The 20,134-nt window shown below is 43.8% G+C and overlaps 2 protein-coding genes across 2 annotated transcripts in view; one reads left to right on the top strand and one right to left on the bottom strand.

Moving 5' to 3' along the window:
• The window catches only part of ETFDH (electron transfer flavoprotein dehydrogenase), a 39,661-nt gene extending 33,575 nt beyond the window's left edge, over window positions 1-6,086 (top strand). Inside the window, exons 10-13 of the mRNA XM_020901459.2 lie at window positions 1,430-1,598; window positions 3,523-3,705; window positions 3,968-4,189; window positions 5,725-6,086. Coding sequence (XP_020757118.1) covers window positions 1,430-1,598; window positions 3,523-3,705; window positions 3,968-4,189; window positions 5,725-5,888 — 738 coding nt within the window. The 3' untranslated portion in view covers window positions 5,889-6,086. The remainder of the gene's footprint in view (window positions 1-1,429; window positions 1,599-3,522; window positions 3,706-3,967; window positions 4,190-5,724) is intronic.
• Window positions 6,087-6,426: 340 nt separating this feature from the next.
• Window positions 6,427-19,301, bottom strand: PPID (peptidylprolyl isomerase D). Its single transcript, XM_020901469.2, has 10 exons — window positions 19,071-19,301; window positions 17,080-17,220; window positions 14,661-14,767; window positions 12,491-12,679; window positions 11,551-11,673; window positions 10,928-11,034; window positions 9,085-9,226; window positions 7,489-7,575; window positions 7,359-7,401; window positions 6,427-6,809 (listed from the first exon to the last, which is right to left on the bottom strand). Exons 1-10 carry the CDS (start codon window positions 19,153-19,155, stop codon window positions 6,721-6,723), a joined length of 1,113 nt encoding a protein of 370 aa, XP_020757128.1. The 5' UTR covers window positions 19,156-19,301; the 3' UTR covers window positions 6,427-6,720.
• Between the last annotated feature and the right edge of the window lie 833 nt (window positions 19,302-20,134).

Here is a 20,134-nt window from a genome sequence, read left to right as displayed (position 1 = left end):
AGTTTCCCTGGACCCCTAGCTCCTTAACAAGATGCTCAGCTGCCAATAACTCCTCCCACACAGGTTGGGGTCCTCCCAGAACTGAAAAACACGCATTTCCCTTGGACCACAACACTTAGGACGTAAGCACCCCTTGGGAAAAATTTACACTAGCAATCCATGTCCTTTTATTAAACTTCCGTCTTCTGGTTCTTGAATCAAATTTAGGAATAGCAAGCATTATTTGAGAGAAGCATTGTCAGGATCAGGTTCCTGACCGTTCTCTGTTTTCAGCCCCTGGCATTCTTTCTGTTGTCTGCTCTGTGGTCCTGACTTTGTGCTCTTTTGTCTCTGTGGTTCTGCTACTGAGTTGGTCTGAGAACCCCGGTCATCAGTGACCCCACACGTACTGTGAAAAGGCCTGGCCCAGCCCTTTTGCCAGCACTCCGTTTGCTCGTCACCCCCGCTCCCTCGAGGTTAGGCTTCTGTAACTGCTGGGAGCTGGGCAGCGTGCCCTCGGTGTGGCGGCTGGTGTCAGGGTCTCCCTGTGGGCCTCCTCGCCTCGGGGTCCCTGTCAGCTCCATCTGGCCGACTGTCACCACCCACCACTTTCTCAGCAGAGACTCATGGCGTACTTTAGGAAGGTTCCAGAGAAGGAAATAATACATGATGAGGAAAGAACCACGCCACTGACTGTCTCTTTTTTCATTTTTACTCTGTAGATTAGATTATAGTACATTTTCCCGTGCTAACTATCTGCAACTTAGCTGCTACATTCTGGGACTAAACCAAAACATCACCACCTTTGATTACATTGTTTTTCATCAGAAATGTGTACTGAGGTCCAAACAATCATCTTAAAATTTATTTTGAAAAAAAATTTTAAAAATAAAAATTTATTTTGGAAATTCAGTTTACTCTTAGGTTAAGTAAAATATATTATTTAGGGTGGTAGCTAATTGTGGTGTTGCCATGATGACAATCTAGATTTCCACCCCTGAACACCAAGGTAAAACAAAAGGGCACGTAGAGTGAAGATAACATTTTTGGTAAATCCTGTGTTACCCAGAATGGCTATAAAAGCAAATCACATTTTATGTTATAGTCTTTCAGGTTTAGAGAATATTTTTAATTATGACATGGATATGTATAAATAACATTTTATCTAAGTGTTGATGCTCTGGTCTTACATAGGTCTTATGTAGGTAAGTCATGGGGAGGGAGGGAAAAATTCTTAATAGAATTTAAGGAACCCTTAAAGAGGGACAGTCCTGACCCTCACTTTCGGGGAAAAACTGCTTTTGCTCTGAGTTTTCCTTTCACTGTATTCATTTTCATGTAATTTTTTTTTTCAGTTTTTCTTTACAGCTTTAAAAGAGGCTATAGTGTATTTAGTTTTAGAGTGTTGGTTGAATCGGAACTAACAAATGTGCTTTCTTTCTTTCCTCAGTCTATACCAAAGCTCACCTTCCCTGGGGGTTTACTTATTGGTTGTAGCCCTGGTTTCATGAATGTTCCCAAGATCAAAGGCACTCACACAGCAATGAAAAGTGGTATTCTGGCAGCAGAATCTATTTTTAATCAACTAACTAATGAAAATCTCCAATCAAAGACAATAGGTAAGAACTTCCTGTGTATTCTCAGGTTCTTCACAGGGACATTTAGAAAGAAGCTATTGAAACATACACTCAGTGTGCAGATAGAGGAGGACAATAAATACAATTAAGAGTCTTGGTCTTTATGTTTATATCACCGGATACTGGAAGATGCCCGCTGTGTCTGTCCTTTACACAGAGCGCTAAGATGCGTGCTGAGCAAAGAAACCTGTGGCCCACTCACCACGAGCGGGGTTTTTCCGGCCACCTTCTCGTTCATGAACGTGGAAAGCAGAGCAGTGCCTGCGGTGTCCTGGCCCCAGGAACACCATCGGCATGAGGGCCCCCCACACACACATGCCCAGAGAGACCCTCGCCAGCAGCATGATCAGCCTGAGGGCCCCACATCACATCACACACATGCCAGCACCCCTAGGTGTTCGCTTCTGGGCAGACAGAGGAGTCATGGCTGCAGGCTCCACAGGCCTGACCCAAGGACCCCTCAGAGACCCTTCATCTGGGGACAGCCTCTTCTCAGGCAGTCTCATCTCTTCCCCAAGAACAGCGGGACCTGCCCCACCCTCTGCCGTCACCTCCTTCCACTCTCCAGGTCCTGGGAGCGCCAGGCACCCCTGAGTTCCCTGCACCTCTGCTCAGATCTCTCTAGTGGCTCCATGTTGATCAGTGAATCTGCAGCACACACACACGTGTACACACGTATCTACACATACACATATGTACTCACACACACAGCACTCCCAGCCCCAGTCCCTCTTTCCATGTGGTATTTTCCACCTTTTGGCGGAATTGATCAACTTTATCTCCTGCCTCCTGGGTGGAAACTCAAGAGCAGCGGCTTCATTCCCTGTGAACCACAAACAGCAGTAGCAACTCAATACTTGATTTACGCCGTACTCCACAGAGTCCGGTAACTTGATGCTTGCCCAAGTAGGTTGTACCTTGAGGTGTCCTGGAGACGTGGAGGCCTGGGCAGGGGACTGATCCTCACCAAGGGTGTGTCCCCAGGGTGCTCTCACTGCACACGGGGTTCCTCACTGAAGGGTGGAGTGAGCAGGTGGAGGAGCGCAGGTGGAGGAGTAGTGGGGCTGCTCACCGCGGAGCTCACAGCAGGTAACCAGAAGGAAGACATCTGTTAGAGGTTAAACGCACACCCCGAGCTGTAGGCGTTGTCCGGCACTGTCATTCCCTAGGGCTGTCACAACAAAGCACCACAGGCTGAGCGACTTGCTTACTCTGAGTTCCCCATGCCAGCAACTCTTAAGTGAAGGTGTTGGCAGGACCACTCCGTCTCCAGGTTGGCTTCCAGCTGCCGGGAGCCCCTGGCATTCTTGGCTCCTGGCACAGCAACTCCAGCATCTGCCCTGGCTTCCCCTTAAGTCTTCTGTGTGTGTGTCATCTTGTAAAAACACCAGTCATTGGACTGAGGGCCCAGTCCACTCCAGTATAACTTCATTTTAACTCATTGCACCAGCAGCGACCCTATTCTGACTCCAAGACAACCCAGCGTGACCCAGTCTGAGACACCTCAGGGTTACGACATCAAAATACCTTTTTGGGTGGGTACAGTGCAACCCATAGCAGGTAGAAAGGTTTCACTGATCAGTTCTGAAATTTCTCACTTTCATAAGTAGCATAAGCTCTCTTAGCTTCCTTTTCAGGTTCACTGAATTTTGAAACTTATTTCCCATGCTACCAGTTTGGCCTTACTGCCTTGCCTGTTAACACATCAAATAGGTATCTTTTTGGATGATATCAACATTTATGCATAAAAAATTCTTCAAGTGTAGTCTTACATGACCACCTGCTTTTTGTAATTACATAAGATGCATCACTTATTTTGGTAGCTAAGTACCTTAACAGTTAGACTCCTTGAGGCAATTTAACACAGTATTTCATGTGTTTTTTTTGTGTTTTTTTTTATAAACAGGGCTTGACGTAACTGAGTACGAGGACAATTTGAAGAAGTCGTGGGTGTGGAAAGAGCTCTATGCTGTCAGGAACATCCGACCGTCCTGCCACAGCATCCTGGGTTTGTACGGAGGGATGATTTACACTGGAATCTTCTACTGGATATTCAGGGGGATGGAGCCCTGGACTCTGAAACATAAAGGTGATTCTGGCCTCTATGAGCATGAGCATTAGTCATTAACTCAGGAACAGGATCCAGTCAGTGGGAAGGAGGGGAGTTTACTTTACTGTTCTAAACTTGCCATATTAGAGAAATGAATTCAATGTCATTAAGAGAACAGGGTATCGTAAGGGGGCTAAAATCTTGCTGCTTCAGTATAATATTTACAAGTTATCAAATGTCTAAGGAAGTACTTTAAAATTAATTCTATTTTTACTAAAAATCTTCCTCAAAACTTTGGAAGGGTCTGACTCAGATCAGCTCAAGCCAGCCAAGGACTGCACACCCATTGAATATCCAAAACCAGACGGGCAGATCAGTTTTGACCTCCTGTCATCCGTGGCTCTGAGCGGTACCAACCATGAACACGACCAGCCAGCACATCTGACCCTGAAAGACGACAGCGTGCCTGTAAACAGAAACCTGTCCGTATATGACGGGCCCGAGCAGCGATTCTGCCCTGCAGGTTAGTATGTTCATTTCCACGTGTGCTCCAAGGAGCTGCTTTAACATGTCAAAAACAGGCTTCCGTTATTTTAAGAAATTTCTCCTCCTAATTGCTTAGAAATTGTAAATGGCTCCTACATCTAGATTCCTTTCTAAAACCATTATTCTTACGGTTCTTACTCTCATTAGCAAGTTATAGAGTAGGGATTTCTTAAGCCTAACTTAGATGGCATTTCTCAGAAAAATTGTTTACCCTCAGCCCAAGGTGAGGGTTGTGGGAAAAAGCACATCTCTCTCCATATTCATGCTACTTAAAAATCATTTTTGTCACAGCTGCTCCTGTATGTATGTGTGTATGCTCATCTGTTTAGTTGCCGAGTCGTGTCCGACTTTGTTACCCCACTGACTGCAGCACACCAGGCTTCTGTCCTTCACTATCTCCCAGTTTGCTTAAGTTCATGTCCATCCAGTCAGTGATACTATCTAACCATCTCTGCCACTCTCTTCTCCTTTTGCCAGCATCAAGGTTTTTTCCAATGAGTCAGCTCTTCACATCAGGTAGCCAAAGTATTGGAGCTTCAGCTTTAGCATGTCTTTCCAGTGCATGTTCAGGGTTGATTTCCTTTAGGATTGACTGGTTTGTATGCTGACATACACACACACATACACACATACGGTATGTAGGTAGATGTCGTAAAATACTAGATGTTGGCCACATGCAGCCGAGGGAGATGCTTCCAGACTGTAAATCCATCATGAATACTGTATTTTTTAGTGCTAAGCTTTCAACTAGAATTATAGTAGGAAGTGGTCTCCGGTGGTGGTGAAACAGACAGTACTCAGGTGTGTGAAAACCAGTTTACTCTGGACAGGAGCAGGGCCGTGACCGTCTCTGACTTTCGCTCCTAACCCTGTCATCTCACTGGCTTGTAAATTGAGGATAAGAGCTGATCTTTGCAGCCATAGCCACATACATATGAGCAGATCTCATTTTATTGCACTTGGTGGATGTTGGGCTTTTTAAAAATTGAAGATCTGTGGCAATCACGCATTGAATAGGCTGACTGGCGCCATTTTCCCAACATTTGCTCACTTCACAGGTCACATGAAATTCTTGCAAAATTCCACACTTTCTCACTATATTTGATGTTGAGATCAGTGATCTCTGATGTTACCACTGTGACTGACCAAAGGCTCAGATGGTAACATTGTAATGTAACTGCTACATACACGGGAAACAAAACCCCCATGATGCACCATTTCATCGTATTTGTGGCGTCTCCTGTGCAGGCCTGTATATAACATCACATTCAGAAACTGCTCGAGGCAGAGTTCCCTTGTTAGTTACACCAGCTAGCCACGTACTGCCACACTTTCTGCTCTTACCACATTTGATTTAAAACAACAGCAAATGCACACACCCAGATCTTTGTAATCTTCTCTGTTGGTAAATGTTCCCTCAGCAAACCTTGTGGGTTTCTCTGGCTAGTTTCTCCAGGACCTCGGCTTCTACTTTGAAGTTAGTTACTGCACCGTGTCTATTTTTCCTCACAGGAGTTTATGAATTTGTCCCTGTGGAACAAGGTGATGGATTTCGGCTACAGATAAATGCTCAGAACTGTGTGCACTGTAAAACATGTGATATTAAGGATCCAAGTCAGAACATTAACTGGGTGGTACCTGAAGGCGGTGGAGGCCCTGCATACAATGGAATGTAAACTGCAGCTGGCTTCAGGGTCTATAAAACAGACGGCAAACTAACTTCCAGTACTTGGACGTTCACAGGTGTCAAAATATCTTACAACATATTAGTGATCAGTATTCAAAAAATAATTACCAGTGAAATCATTTTATAATAAATTGTCCCATAAAGATTATGACTATTTCTCTTAAATAAAACTTTGTTAAGTGCTGAAGCATCTATTACTTCTCCAATTCTTCCAAGATTCAGCACCAAAAGCAAGATACACCATCAGCTTGTAATGTACATTTGACTCGTCAAGTTCAACACTTCACGTAAAGTGTGTATTATGTTGTAGACCAGAGGCTGGCATCCAGCCCACCACTCTTCTTAGTGTTAAGGAACCCAGCAACACCTCCTGGTTTACATGCTGTCAGTGGCTGCTTCTGAGCTCCAAGCGCAAAACTGAGTAGCTGAGACAGACAGTAATGTCTGACCCTTTAGAGACACCTGCCAAACCGGAGCCTGTACTGCAGAGAGATGCATCAAAGAACTGAAAAAAACAATACACAGACTCAAGCTTTTGTCTGTTTATTCAAACACGATGTGTCTTTAGGAGTTTAAAAACAAACTGGAGACACCATTATGCTTTGAATAATGCAGAGTCACTAAAAAGGGAATCGACGCCATTGTAGTTGGTAACACTAGTGTATTAAAGAACAAGCCCCTATCCATGTTCCTGGACTGTAAACACGGGGAACCGAAGCATCGGAGGGAGCACAGAAGGGGTCACACAGAACAGACAAGCCTTCCAACTGTCTTCCTCATTCATACAATCAACGCACACTGAAGCCAAACTCAATTCCTCATCAAGCAAACATTTTTGCATAAGCTGCCTTCTCTTTATCTTTCTGTGCCTTTATCTTTTGCTTCACTTTCAGCAATTCTGCCTGGATAGCTGCAAAATAAATATGGAGTATGAGTTACTTCTCAAAACATCCAAAAAATTAGGTTGACCAAACTGATGCTTTAGTATGGTTTAAAAAAAAAAAAGATAAACCTCTTCTTAAGAGTAACTGAGCCCTATTAACAGAGCATAATTTAGAAGTGCCTTCTCCCTTCCATTAGAGATGGCTTTAAAGTGCCTCCCCTGTTTCATTTTAGCAAAAGACTCAAGATATATTTCATATCTAGATTGATGATCACTATTTGTAGTTGGTTTACTTGGAAAGCAGCTTATTTTTGTCGCAGCTTTCCAAAACTTTCCTACAACATATCCAGTAGCTATTAGGGATATGTCCACATTTAGCTTAAGGAATGGTCCCAAACATTAATTAAATCTGCCATAAACACTATCTTCTAATGATGCTCCTTCATCTGGCATTACCAGACAGTAAAGCAGAGAGTCCAGATACGTGCAGATGAGTGTTCTGGACACAGACTAGACCAAGCTGAGGGCGGGGCCCTGACTCATTCAGGACTTTCACTCCAGAAACTGCCAACTTACCTTTATCTTCTGGTGCGATCTCCTGAGCTTTCTTAAGATCAGCCTTTAATTGGGAGAAAAAAAAGAAATAATAGATTATGATTTATGAAAAGTTTTTTTTTTGTAATTAAAATTTAGAACAAAGTTTTACCAATGCTTGATCATATTCTTTTAATCCTTGCCATCCTTGGGCTCTACGGTACAGTGCTTTGGTATTTGATGGGTCTATTTCAAGGGCCTACAAAAAAATTATAAAATTAGTATTTTTTAATCCAAACATTGAATACTAAATATATATCCTAGATTTCAATTTACTGCCTGTCAGCTCCAAATCGATTTGCTTTGTGACAACAGCGCTAGACGGAGAGCCTTCTCTGCCTGCTGACACGTTGTTTGGTCAGCAGAGGGCGCCAAGGGGACGCGGGTGAGGAACCTGTGTCCTGTCCAGGCTCCTGCAGGCGGGCTCCTCAAGCACCCAACCGCCCTGCCATCCAGTGAGGCCGGGCCACCCCCTCCGCAAGGACTCTGGATCTCAGCCCAGCCCAGAGGGAGTGGGCACTCCTATGTTATACATACAGATGCACATATAAATGCATTTATACCTGCTGTTGCCATATTCAAAGTCAACCTCCATTATTCCAATTTCCCCTTATATCTACTTTATAGTAAACTTTCTCTACAGAAATTACTATGTAATACCTATCTTCTGATTGGGCCCTAGCTGATAGGAAAAAATATTCTGAATAAAAATTTGTATATACTCATTTAAGCTGACATCCAGGGTTTTTCAGGAATATGAGTAATTAATAGGCTTCTCCTCTCAAACATTTTAAAAATGATATATTTATTTATTTAACATCTTTTAAAAGTCAACTCTCAGATTTTACTGAAAAGGGTATATTACTTGCCTCGCAAAGGTCAAAAAAGCAATCCAGAGTAAAGAATCACCTTGTTCTGCTGCCTACTCCCTTCTAAATATACTTACACCTTATTCCACCTACCCCATAAATTGGGACCTCATTTCATTTCTACTTGCTCAGGCATAGCTGACCTGTGTACACCAATTAATGGGCAATATACATAAAAATGACTGGAGGGGGTCTTTCCGAAATGTATGTTCTCATCTGGAAAACTTGATCAAACACACTGTCCTAACTGCTGTGCTTAAGGAGGGACGGGGGCCACTTTCCAGCTCTCTCCGTCAGCACTGCTGACGTCCCCATGAAGGCAGGCAACCTTCCTGTGTGTTCCAACAGCACTCGCCCCCCCCAGAAGAGTCTTGACAACCCTAAACTGAAACTGACTCCCTCTCCCACCAAATAAATTCCTTGACGGGAGGGTCTGTCTTTCAATCAAAACACCTAAGTGCCCATCAGCTGCTTAATCTGTGCCCAACACTGCACTTAAAATGCTTTACACACATAACACAGTCTTCATAACAATCCCAGGAGGAAAGTAGTATTTCCACTTAACACAAAGAAATGAAGACTCTAAGACTTCCTCGAAATCAAGAAGTGACAATGGTCTAAGAGAAAAACCATGTCTGCTGACCGACTCCACAGCCACATTCTTAATCATTCCTGGGTTTATCTTCCAATGTCCAGCACATAATAGGTGCTCAATAATTGAGCTGAGAAAGACAGTATCTTCATGGAAGTTAAGTGATTTCGTGTTATAAGCTAAATGAATGGTTTGAGAGGAAGAACAGATCCATAATATTCAAATGTAAGAACATCAACAGACTCACCTCCAAACAGCTATCGACTGCGCCCTGCCAATCAGACATCTTCAGTTTGCAAGCACCAATATTCAGCACGCAGCTCAGAGCAACAGGCTGCAGCTTTGCTCCATCTGCATCCTCAGCAACAGCTCTGGAGCCTTCCACATACCTGGAGAACACCCCCGTACAAGCAGCAAGCAACAGCCCATTAAGACACTCTGCCTCTGACTCACTCATGACTCGTTTTCAGTGCTGATACAAAAGTTCACCAATGCTAATATTAATATTCTTAATGCTTTCCTTTAGAAGGTTTTTGTTCCAACTTTTTTTCCCAAAATGTTCAAACACACCAACTTAAGAACAATCCCCAAACCTAAAGATTATAAATACTATTAACACTTTTCTATTTATAAAATTAAGGTTTTTATCAACCGCTTTCCAATGTAAAGAGGTTTGGAACTAAGGCTGTCATTGCAGGAGAGGGACTGGACTAGGAAAGGTGAAGAAACCTGTGGTGGTAACGCTGGCTCATCTTTTACTGTAATTCCCAGCTGTTTACTATAGTTCCTAACTGAAAGGGGCCCTGAAACAATACATATACCTGGCCCCTGTAGTCTAGTTTCTAGAGTCTCCCTCAATGAAAAGAATCTGGGCTCCTGAGAGAAATTCAGATCTGGACATGAGGTTAAATGTAAGATGAGCCCGGACCATCTTGTGGCAGAAAGCAGGCACGTGCTCCCAGACGGAGAGGGACGTGTCAGACGGGTGCAGCCAAGGGGCAAATCTGAAACCTCACAGCCTCAGAAAGAATGATGCGAACAGTGTAACAGGCTGAATTGAAAAAAATAATCCACACATCTATAGCGATACTAAAAAAAGGGTAAGAAGTCCTTTCAAACAGAAGAATGACAACTAGTAACTGCAGAATGACTGGTAAAATCAGAAAATCACAGTTCTGCAAGCCTCAATGTAGCAACTGATTCAGGCAAAGGTCTTCAGTGATGCTGAGACCAGTGGATGAAAGCCTAGAAACTCAGTCATACAATCTCACAGCACCACTGCACAGAGGATGTCTTATTTATTAAAAAGGTAAAGGTACTTTATTTATAATAGAGACATATAACTAACACCATGTTAACCAAGTGCCAGAACTCAAAATAGGCCAAACTGCCACGTGCCTTCAGGACATGATACACAAAGGATATAGACACATCATCTATCCTCTTGCTAAAATATTTAACCTCAACCTAATCTGGACGAAGCAATAAACACATACGGGTGATATTACCTAAGACAACTGGCTTAGATTCTACAAAATGGAAATGACTTAAAAAAAGTGGGCATTAAAGATTAGAGAAGCCTTAGCGACATAAAAACAAAGGATACAATGGATACAGGAGTTTAAAAAAATTTTGAGACAACTGGGGACATCTGCATATGCATTACATATTGTATCTATAGTTGTCAGTGTATCTATATTTGGGAGATGTTTTTATGCATTAAAACTAAGTAGAAGAATGTCCTCATTCTGGGGGGAAATACTGGTACTTGCTAAAATATTGAGGGGTAAAGTGTCATGGTATCTACAACTTCCTTTCAAAATGATTGTGCAAAAATAAACGTGGCAGAAGTTAAAATTGGTGAATGCAGATAAAGGTACATGAATATTCATGTACTATTCTTTTAATTTTTCCATATTCTGAAATTTTTCAATTAAGAATCTGTAGGCAACTAAAAAAAATGGAACTAAAATTTCAATATACCTGGTTACTCTGTAATAGGCCAAAAATACAAAAAGCAGCTCTTGAATTTCACTTTGTAATTCAATTTACAAGTTCTTAAATGCAATTTATTAAAAATGTTTTATTACCTTAAAACTTTTGTGTATTTTTTAACGGCCATCTCCCACTTCTGGGATTTGAAAAACGTATTTCCAATGTTTTTTAAGTCTTCTGATATTAATAAAATTTTATCTACCTGTAAAAAAGAAAGAATACAAATATGTGGGGTTTGAGTATACAATGCAGTTTAGTGCTAAGTTCTATCTTTAAGACAGATTGACCAAAAAAACTCAAAATTTTAGCACTGGGAATTCCCTGGTGGTGGTCAGGACTCTGCGCTTCCACTGCAGGGGGCATGGTTCCACTCCTGGTCAGGAAGTGAGGATGCCACAATCCACAGAGCATGGCCAATAAATAAGTAAAATTTTAAAAATTTTAGTAGTAAATTTTTTTTAGCAGTTTAATTAGTTTGGCCAATCTGAAAGTGTTTGTTAGCTGCTCAGTCATGTCTGACTCTTTGAGACTCCATGAACTGTAGCCAACCAAGCTCCTCTGTCCATGGGATTCTCCAGGCAAGAATACTGGAGTGGGTTGCCATGCCCTTCTCCAGGGGATCTTCCTAACCCAGGTAACCAACCCCAGTCTCCTACATTGCAGGCAGATTCTTTACCATCTGAGTCACCAGGAAAGCCCCAAATCTGAAATTACTCACATCTTTTAAATCCACATCTGCATCCTCGGGGAAATCTGGGTGACTGTCACCAGATCCATCCTTTGGAAATATTCCCCAATCATCCCCTTCTTTCAGTTCTCCGCATTCTGCAATAACGCACAACTGTAAAAATAACCCTCAATTGTAGAAGCGCACTACTACATTAATGATGATTTTTAAAGGTCTGGGTTTAAAAGCTCTACAGCTGCAGGTCGTGTGCCTACGTGGCTTCCTGGTCGACGCGCCTGCCGTGACTGCAGCAACGCGCTCTGCACACCGCCAGGAGCGCAGCAGCATCCCTACGCCACGGAAGCACTCGCTGCAGCCAGTAACTCGTGTACAGAGGGAGTGGACAGTTCACCGTCCCCTGAGCTGTGGCCCGTGCTTTCCACTGACTCTCCTTCGCACATTGACAGCACACCTCCCGCAGGTCTGACTCTCCAGTTTCCACTCCCAGCCCTGTGCATGCAGGGCACCTGTGATGGCCGTGTTGATCCACAGACATGTAGAACACAAGGCTCTTTGGAGTGACAGGATCTAGTCCAAACCCTTATGTGATTTATATAGGATGAGAAGTCAGGCCAAGGAAAGTTAAATCACAAGAGCAAGGCTAGACCACAAGTTACATGGCAGAGAGGAGACCCAAGGACTCCTGGTTTCCTGCTCTCTGTACTCTGCACGTGTACACATACCGACTCCAAGTTCTACAGGCATAGGAGACTTTGGTTATTAAAATCAGCAAGACTGAAGTGGAAATAATAAAAGTCTCTTTTTAAACTGCCCTCATCTTTCCCACAGTAGAAAACAGCTTCAAAAAAAAAGTGGCAGGTGCAGGCTTCTAGAACAAGAGCCTTCTGGACATTTTTCAGCTAACAATCACCCTTTTACTCACCCTTCTCTAATCCAGCAGCTAAGATAATATTACCATCCCGTTACTCACTTTGGCAGGTTTTTCACCTTTCACCTCCACATTTTCTAGAATCTTTGCCACACCCATTCCTTTAATCACTTGGCCAAAGACTACGTGCTTCCCATCCAAGTGCGGAGTCGGAACGGTGGTGATGAAGAACTGGGAGCCGTTGGTGTTGCTGCCCGCGTTGGCCATGCTCAGCAATCCCTCCCTGTCATGCTGCGGGGATAAACCATAAAGAAAACCACGATGAGAGTTCCCGCTCTACTCAACCAACCATTCACAGAAAAGTGTGGGTGAGGGGGTGAGGGGGGCGCTGGAATACCACTTACAGCATACAACATAGAGGGATTTACTTCGTTATCAAGTGTGACTTTAATTCACAAAACATGAGAGCACTTAACCACTTTTTAAACTTTAAGGAGAGCTTATGAAACCAAATTAAGGTAACAGAAACAACAGTGGGGGCAGGAGTGGTACCCCTAAATTGATCATACTGAGAACATGCTTGGACTTCATCATTAAGATGAAGATGCCACAGGAGGGAAATCTAGTAATTCTGCTTCACCCTGTCTTATGACTGAGGCACTTTTTTTCTGAAAGGCACTCAACAGTGTTCCCACTCTCGGGCCTACATGATGATTCTCTCTTCACACGTCAGAAAAGTTAGGTCCTTTCCTACTTCCCACCCGTGTAACACTCATGTTGGCCCTCCCACCTGAAATGCCTTTTACCCCTAAGCCCAAATCTAATCCAGCTCTCAAGGCCACCCAGTGTGCCAGAGGACCACGTGTCCACGCAACAGCCCCCTTTCTAAAACGTTACTTTGGTTTCTGGTTGCACTGGGTCTTGCAGCTCTTGAGCAGGTTTTCTCTAGCTGTGGTGAGTGGGGCCTGTTCGGTTGTGGTGCTCAGGCCCCTCATGGTGGTGGCTTCTCTTATGGCAGAGCACAGGCTCTGGGCGCACACGCCTCACTAGCTGCAGCACACGGGCTCAGTAGTCGTGGCGTGTGGGTTTACTCACACGGGAGTAATGCGGGACCTTCCAGCATGAGGGATCAAACTTGTGTCCCCTGCATCGGCAGGCGGCTTCCTACCCACTGCACCACCAGGGAAGTCCACCCCCTGTCTTTTGCTCAACTTTTCCATCACATAATCTGAGTTTTCATCTTGCTGGTACTGGCTTTCTCCCTTCCAAAAGTCTGGTGCTTTCCCCACAATATTAAATATTATTCACTTTATTTCCTCAGCTTCCTCATGCCTTCTTCCTTCCTCACTCATATCCCTCCCTCAAAGGCATCTGTATTTTAGTTCCTTCTAACCAAATCTCAGCCAGCTGGCGAGGTCCAGTGTGCCTAGTTCATGCACCCGTTCCCCCATGATGTCTTCCCCAGTAATCCAGACCATAGGAGTCATACCTTTCTCCTATAGTACACACGGGTCTTGGTCAACTTAGCATTTACTTGCATATTATTACATTATTCTCCAGTTGTCCTATGTGTTTTAATCTTGCCTTTCTGGCAAGATTTTATTCCTTATCATGAAGGTCTTTCCTTTTTATAAACTCTTCGGTGCCAGTGACTGTATCAGCTGCAGGAAATAAACTGCTTAAAACATTGATGATATTTATTCTCAAATGATCCTAATCACCTTGCTCCTGTTCCCCATTTCCAAAAACACGTTTACTTTTGCTCTTACACGCCCACTGTCATGACTGAATGATACCACACACCCTGATGGGGACCCCAGGGTCACTGAAATTAAGCAGGCGCAGGCGTCACTACGGTCCCTTAGGAGCCTGGACGTTAACCAGATCCGCTCGTCTGCAAATACCCTGACACCCCAGACATTAGCCGTGGTTTTGCTGCTCTTCAAATTTAGGCATAAAGATGCACAACTTACCATCCCTCTAATGGGAACATTTTTCCTGGAAACAATTTTGCCATATGCTGGCCATCCATGAAAACTCATTGGCTTTACCGCAGTGGATAAACCTGGATCACACTGAAATCGCTGTTTTATTTTTGCCAATAAAATCATTGCTGGATGAGTTTTTTTTCATATTAAAGATGTATATTTACAAATATGATACCTTTCACAAATAAAGGAGATCTAAGCACATCTGGGGCATTTATCCTAATTTGACAATCTGACACATGACAACCTTTATTATTAGCAACACACATTTTTGTCTACTTTACCTTATAATGGAAATTTTCATCTTCAAATTTTTCACCATAAATGCTTTCTCCACCTGTCCCATTCTGATTTGAGAAGTCTCCCCCCTGAATCATAAATTTCTTAATAACTAAAAAAAAAAGGAAAATCAGCATTAGAAACTACAGTACAGATGACTACAGCAGTGTTAACTAATGAATGTGTGACAATAAAGACAACTTCTCTCCTGCCCTCCCCACCTATATGCACAACTCCAGACTCTTAAAAAACCTTTTCCCAATCCAAATCCCCATTAACACTCAAGAGAATTAGTTTGTATGGCACCTCCCCTACGACACTGTCAAACCTCAAGACTGGATCTACTAATTTTTCTCCCATAGAACCTTGAGTTTACCTTTCTTTTATAATATGGATCATTAATGATCTGTCTCTTCTAGCAAACAATTAAGAACAGCAACACCGTTTTGGTTCCGTGGTAACCATGTGCATGGCTGGACACATAATGGTTAACTCAAAAATGCCTACTGAATAAACCAATTATTCCCAAGAGGCCTGTTACACTGTATTGGAATTACTTCTGCAAATGTTATTACTTAACACTGCCACCACATTCAGATTCCCCAGAATTCTGTATCTGCTTGTATGACACTAATGTAGTAAGGAGACACAGCTGGACAATAAAGGAAAAAGGTAAGGCAAAACCTGGAAGAATCCATATGTTTCCTTGTGCTCCCTCCTTATGTGAAAGATCACAGGGTGCCTTCTTCCCCCAGCAAAGAAAATGCAGCAACATGTGTACAATGTCGCTCCCCAGGAAAGCCCTTGAGAAACTCAGCACCCACCAAGGTTTCTACAGGGGCTCATCATAAAGGCACTCTCTGCCTAGCAGATACCAAAATTCCACCACATCCTCAAAAGCAAAGCAACTGTTCAGCATAAATCAAACTGTACAGTCTCGGCAGACTAAGCCATGTTACGATTCAGAGAATGGTTAAGTGCTCTGACTTCAGGCAATTCCACCCTTGCAAGCAGACTTGATGGACAGCAGTCTCAGGTCTGCAATGTTAACTCTTCTCCACAGACACTTTATTAGAATACAGGCAACTCCTTGATTTACTGCGTTTTGCAGATACTGTGGGGTGTTTTTTTTTCTTCAACTTGAAGGTTTATAGCAATTCTGCATCAAGTCTATCAGAGCCGTTTTTCCAACAGCATGTGCTCACCTTGTGTCTCTGTGTCACATTTTGGTAGTTCTTACACTATTTCCAACTTTTTCATTATTATTTGCTACAGTGATCTAGGACCAGTGATTTTTTTATGTTACTACTATAACTGTTCTGGCATTTTTTTTTAGCAATAAAGTATTTCATTAAGATATGTATTTTTCTCCAGATACAATGCTACTTTACACACTTTAATAGACTATAGTATCCTGCACACATAACTTTTATATGCACTGGGAAACCAGAACTTTCTAACTTGTTCCATTACAACATTCACTTTATTGCAGTAGTCTGGAACCAAACCTGCGATATCTCCCTGGTAATGCTTATATCTGGGGCTTCCCAAGTGGTGCTAGTGGTAAAGAATCCACCTGCCAAGAAGGAGACACAGGTAATTCCTGGGTTGGAAAGATCCCCTGGAGAAAGAAAATGGCAACCCACTCCAGTATTCTTGCTTGAAATATTCCATGGACAGGGGAGCCCAGTGGGCCACAGTCCACAGGGTCGCAGAGTTGAATCTGACTAAGCACAAACACACATGGCTTGTATTTTGGTATTTTATTAAACATCAAAGTAAATCAACAGTTTAATCTAAAATCAATGTTAATTTTTTCTTAATCAAGTTTCTTTAAATACTTATAAAACTGCCAATTAACGTATTTGTTTATTCATTAAATAAATACTGAGTGCCTACTCAGTAATGATACTAGATGCTGAGGACAAAATGGTGAGAAGATGCAGTTCCTCAAATATGGAGCTACTCCATGGGGAGTACCAGCAAATCATTATTAAACAAAAGTGTGACAACACAGGGTGAAAGGTCACCTCTTCATCACATGTCACACCAGGGATCCAAGACATGGAATCTTTAAGTCAGCAGCAGTCTTCCCAAGCAATCCTGCCCAAGAAGTAGGCATAACTTTTTGTCACTAGGCAGTGAAGCTACCCAAACTCTATTTGTTTATCATGGCCACATCCTGGTGAAGCAAGAGTAACCCATTTCTCAATAAATAAACCTTAGGACCCTCCCATAATTACTTACACCTTTCACAGCCCATCTATGAAACTGACCTACAGTCTCAGATGTTAAAACATCCTTTTGGAAACTAACAGTAATTTTTAACTCCCACCCTCTACTTAGTGTTTTCTTCCCTAACTCCCCAAGGAACAGGACTCAATTACCTCTAAGAAGAATCAAATTAACAAAACGTATACATACTTCTATGGAAAGGACATCCTTTGAAATGGAGAGGTTTCCCAGTGGTGGGTCCAATGCCTTTTTCTCCTGTACACAATGCACGAAAATTTTCTGCAGTTTTGGGTACAATATCTGCAAACAATTCTAAGACAATTCGACCAACTGAAAGAAAAAATAAAATTGTGTCAGTGTGCAAAACAACTAAATAAGCACATGATAGAAGAACTGCAAAATTATGGTGACTGAAAAATACCAAGTTCTCTCTTTTTGGTCATTTTTCTAATATTCTAATATAGTCTACCTAAATTGAGTACCATGTGTCCAGATGACTTTAAAACAACAACTTTACTACATCTTACAAAGGATCATAAACACAATAGCCAGAAGATTAGCAGCATATAAGGACACCATCATCCTCTGCCGCGCCCTTCTCCTCCTGCCCTCAATCTTTCCCAGCATCAGGGTCTTTTCCAATGAGTCGGCTCTTCACACCAGGTGGCCAAAGTATTGGATCTTCAGCATCAGTCCTTCCACTGAATATTCAGGGTTCACTGACTCAATGGACATGAGTTTGAGCAAACTCTGGGAGATAGTGAAGGACAGGGAAACCGGGCGTGTCATGGGGTCACAGAGTCAGACACGACTCAGTGACTGAACAACAACAAAGGGCCCCATCACTTGATTAATTTTCTCTGACATGTGCACAAAATTTTAAATCACCAAATGACCAATAGAAGAAAATGAAATATCCTCTGAGTGGTCAGGCTGGCCAAGGTTTAGATATAGCTGTAGTCTCTGTGCTCTATGCAACCTGCCTAGTGCTGCCTCTGCAGCAAAACCTGAGAAAGTTGCCATTCTAGATAATTCCTAATGCAGGCAATAAACTTAGCACTAAATTTCAAAACAAAGTGAATGCACACCTAAGTTTCTGTGTTTGCCTGCCTTCTCAGTAAACAAAGAATGTTGCAGCCATTAAACCATCATACTATGCTGACCGACGCTGCCAAAGAGCCCTGAGAGAACACGGCGTGGAGACAAACAGGCTACCCACTTCCAAGCCCACCTAGCAGTCAGTTGCTGCAGCCGCCATGAACAGCGCACCCTGAGGAGACTAAGGATGAGAAAACACGGGATACTGGCCCCAGAGAGCTGAGATGCACATCAAATGATTTCAGTGAGCACAGATTCTTACATCTTCCCATACAGAGAAAAGCCCTAAATTCCTTGAGATACCTGGATTTCTTTAATTAACTGTAATTTTTTTTTATGTTCCACCCACCTGTCTTTGTTGCAAAAACTCCTAAATACCTTGACTCCTTCCACATCTCTTTGAACAGACCTGAGATACTCTGTCCCAGGCTCACGGCCTCAGTTTTTTCCTTTAAAGCAGTTGTAACGTGTTCCCGAACACAAGCAATTAAGCTACAAAGCAACGTGCTAATTCACAAGACCTGAGGCGCCTCCAAGCTGCTACTGTAGCCTAGGCAACCACACCGCCACACAGATCTCACTTTTCCCATGCCAAAACGGAGGAAATGTCCACCAATCTGAATGGATACCTAACTTAAGAATCAGTAGTAAAAAGAAAAACACGGGAAAGTCGCTTTAATTTATAGATAATATGGCAACTGCTGACATACATCACGTGGCAAAAGACACAGGGTGACGGAAGCCCACCAGACGCTTAACCAGAGGTTTTCTAAACAGGTTTTCGCCCTACAAACATAAAATCACCTCGTTTTGTGATAACTTCACGGTGCTAGGTGGCAGGCAGGTGCGGCCAAGTCGGGACAGATAAAGCCAAAAGCTTCCAGAATTCCTCGAACAGAAATTTCCAGAAACTTCTCCACGCCCCACGGCACCGGTACAAGGTCGCGGGCGCAATGCAGCCCGGAGGCCTGGACCAGTCCAGGTCCCAGTGTGGGCAGCCGGCCCCCACCTCAGAGCCGCCCCCTGCCCGAGCAGCGTTCCAGCCTCAGGGACCCCCGACCCCGGGCGCCCCGCCGCCTCACCTCGCTCCCCTCCGATGTCCACGTCGAAGAAGACTCGAGGGTTACTGGGGTTGGAGGGCTTAGCCTGGGGGGATGGATGCGACATTGTAGCCTGAGGACGCGTGTACGACCGCCTCGTAACACCGCGTGGTCACCGTGAAGCTCGAACCCTAAAGTCACAAGGTCCGCGAAGAACGGCGGCGCTAGTGAGCCGCTTCCGGCTGGGGACCGGAGGACGAAGCCGACTTTCCGGCACCGCCTCTCAACTTCCGGCGGCGCGGCCCGACTTCCGGCTTCGCTGCCCTTGGAGTCCGCTGGCGCTTGAGCCCGCGCTGCCGGTTCTATGCTTTCTGACCCGTGTTTCCCCTCTTTTCTCGTTCAGTGAAGCTACAGGCCCAGTTGTTTTTATTCCTGTTGCTCGTGTTTCGGGAGAGCGTTGTCAGGCTGTCAACCCGTTTCACCTCGGGGCTCCGCTTTCCGGCGAGGGGCCGGCTCTCTGAAAATCCGTTTGTATGGGAAACAGGGCTGGAAATGCTCACGTCGGGGGTCGTCGGAGGGTGGAGACGGTGGCCCTCAGCACCCGCCTGGCGGCACAGCTAGCGGCGGCGAGTCGCTGATCCCTGTGCGGTGGCAGCCACGCTGTAATTCGATTCTCCTACTTGGCCACGTGAACGGCGGCAGGAGGCCTGGCCGAAGATTCCTGGTTCAGCTGCCTTGTAGATCGCCCGCTTTCCCTCGGGGCTGGCGGAGGGGGCTGTATTCAAGCTTCTGATTCCGCTGCATGACCTCACACTCACTTCTTGATAAAGCTTAATTCTGAAAAAGAGTGGTGCTGTGGTCCTTACCACTTCATCATATTCTAATTGTTTACTGACCTATTCATCGGTCTTCTACCGTTAAACTCCACGAAGACAAGAATTTGGTGTTCTTTTTTCTAACTTCAACACTTATCACAGTGTCAGGCCCTGAGAATGTTTATATGAAAATGTCAAGAAATTTCGTATTCATATGCCTTTATGTACAATGTGAGAAGAGTTCCTGTATCAGTTCCTCGTGCTGATCCTTTCAAATTCCAGCACATTAAA

The sequence above is a fragment of the Odocoileus virginianus genome, chromosome 12, assembly GCF_023699985.2.
Source record: "Odocoileus virginianus isolate 20LAN1187 ecotype Illinois chromosome 12, Ovbor_1.2, whole genome shotgun sequence".
Classification (NCBI taxonomy): domain Eukaryota; kingdom Metazoa; phylum Chordata; class Mammalia; order Artiodactyla; family Cervidae; genus Odocoileus; species Odocoileus virginianus.
The sequence above is the reverse complement of the archived record's forward strand: the minus strand, read 5'-3'. Positions and strand labels throughout refer to the sequence as shown.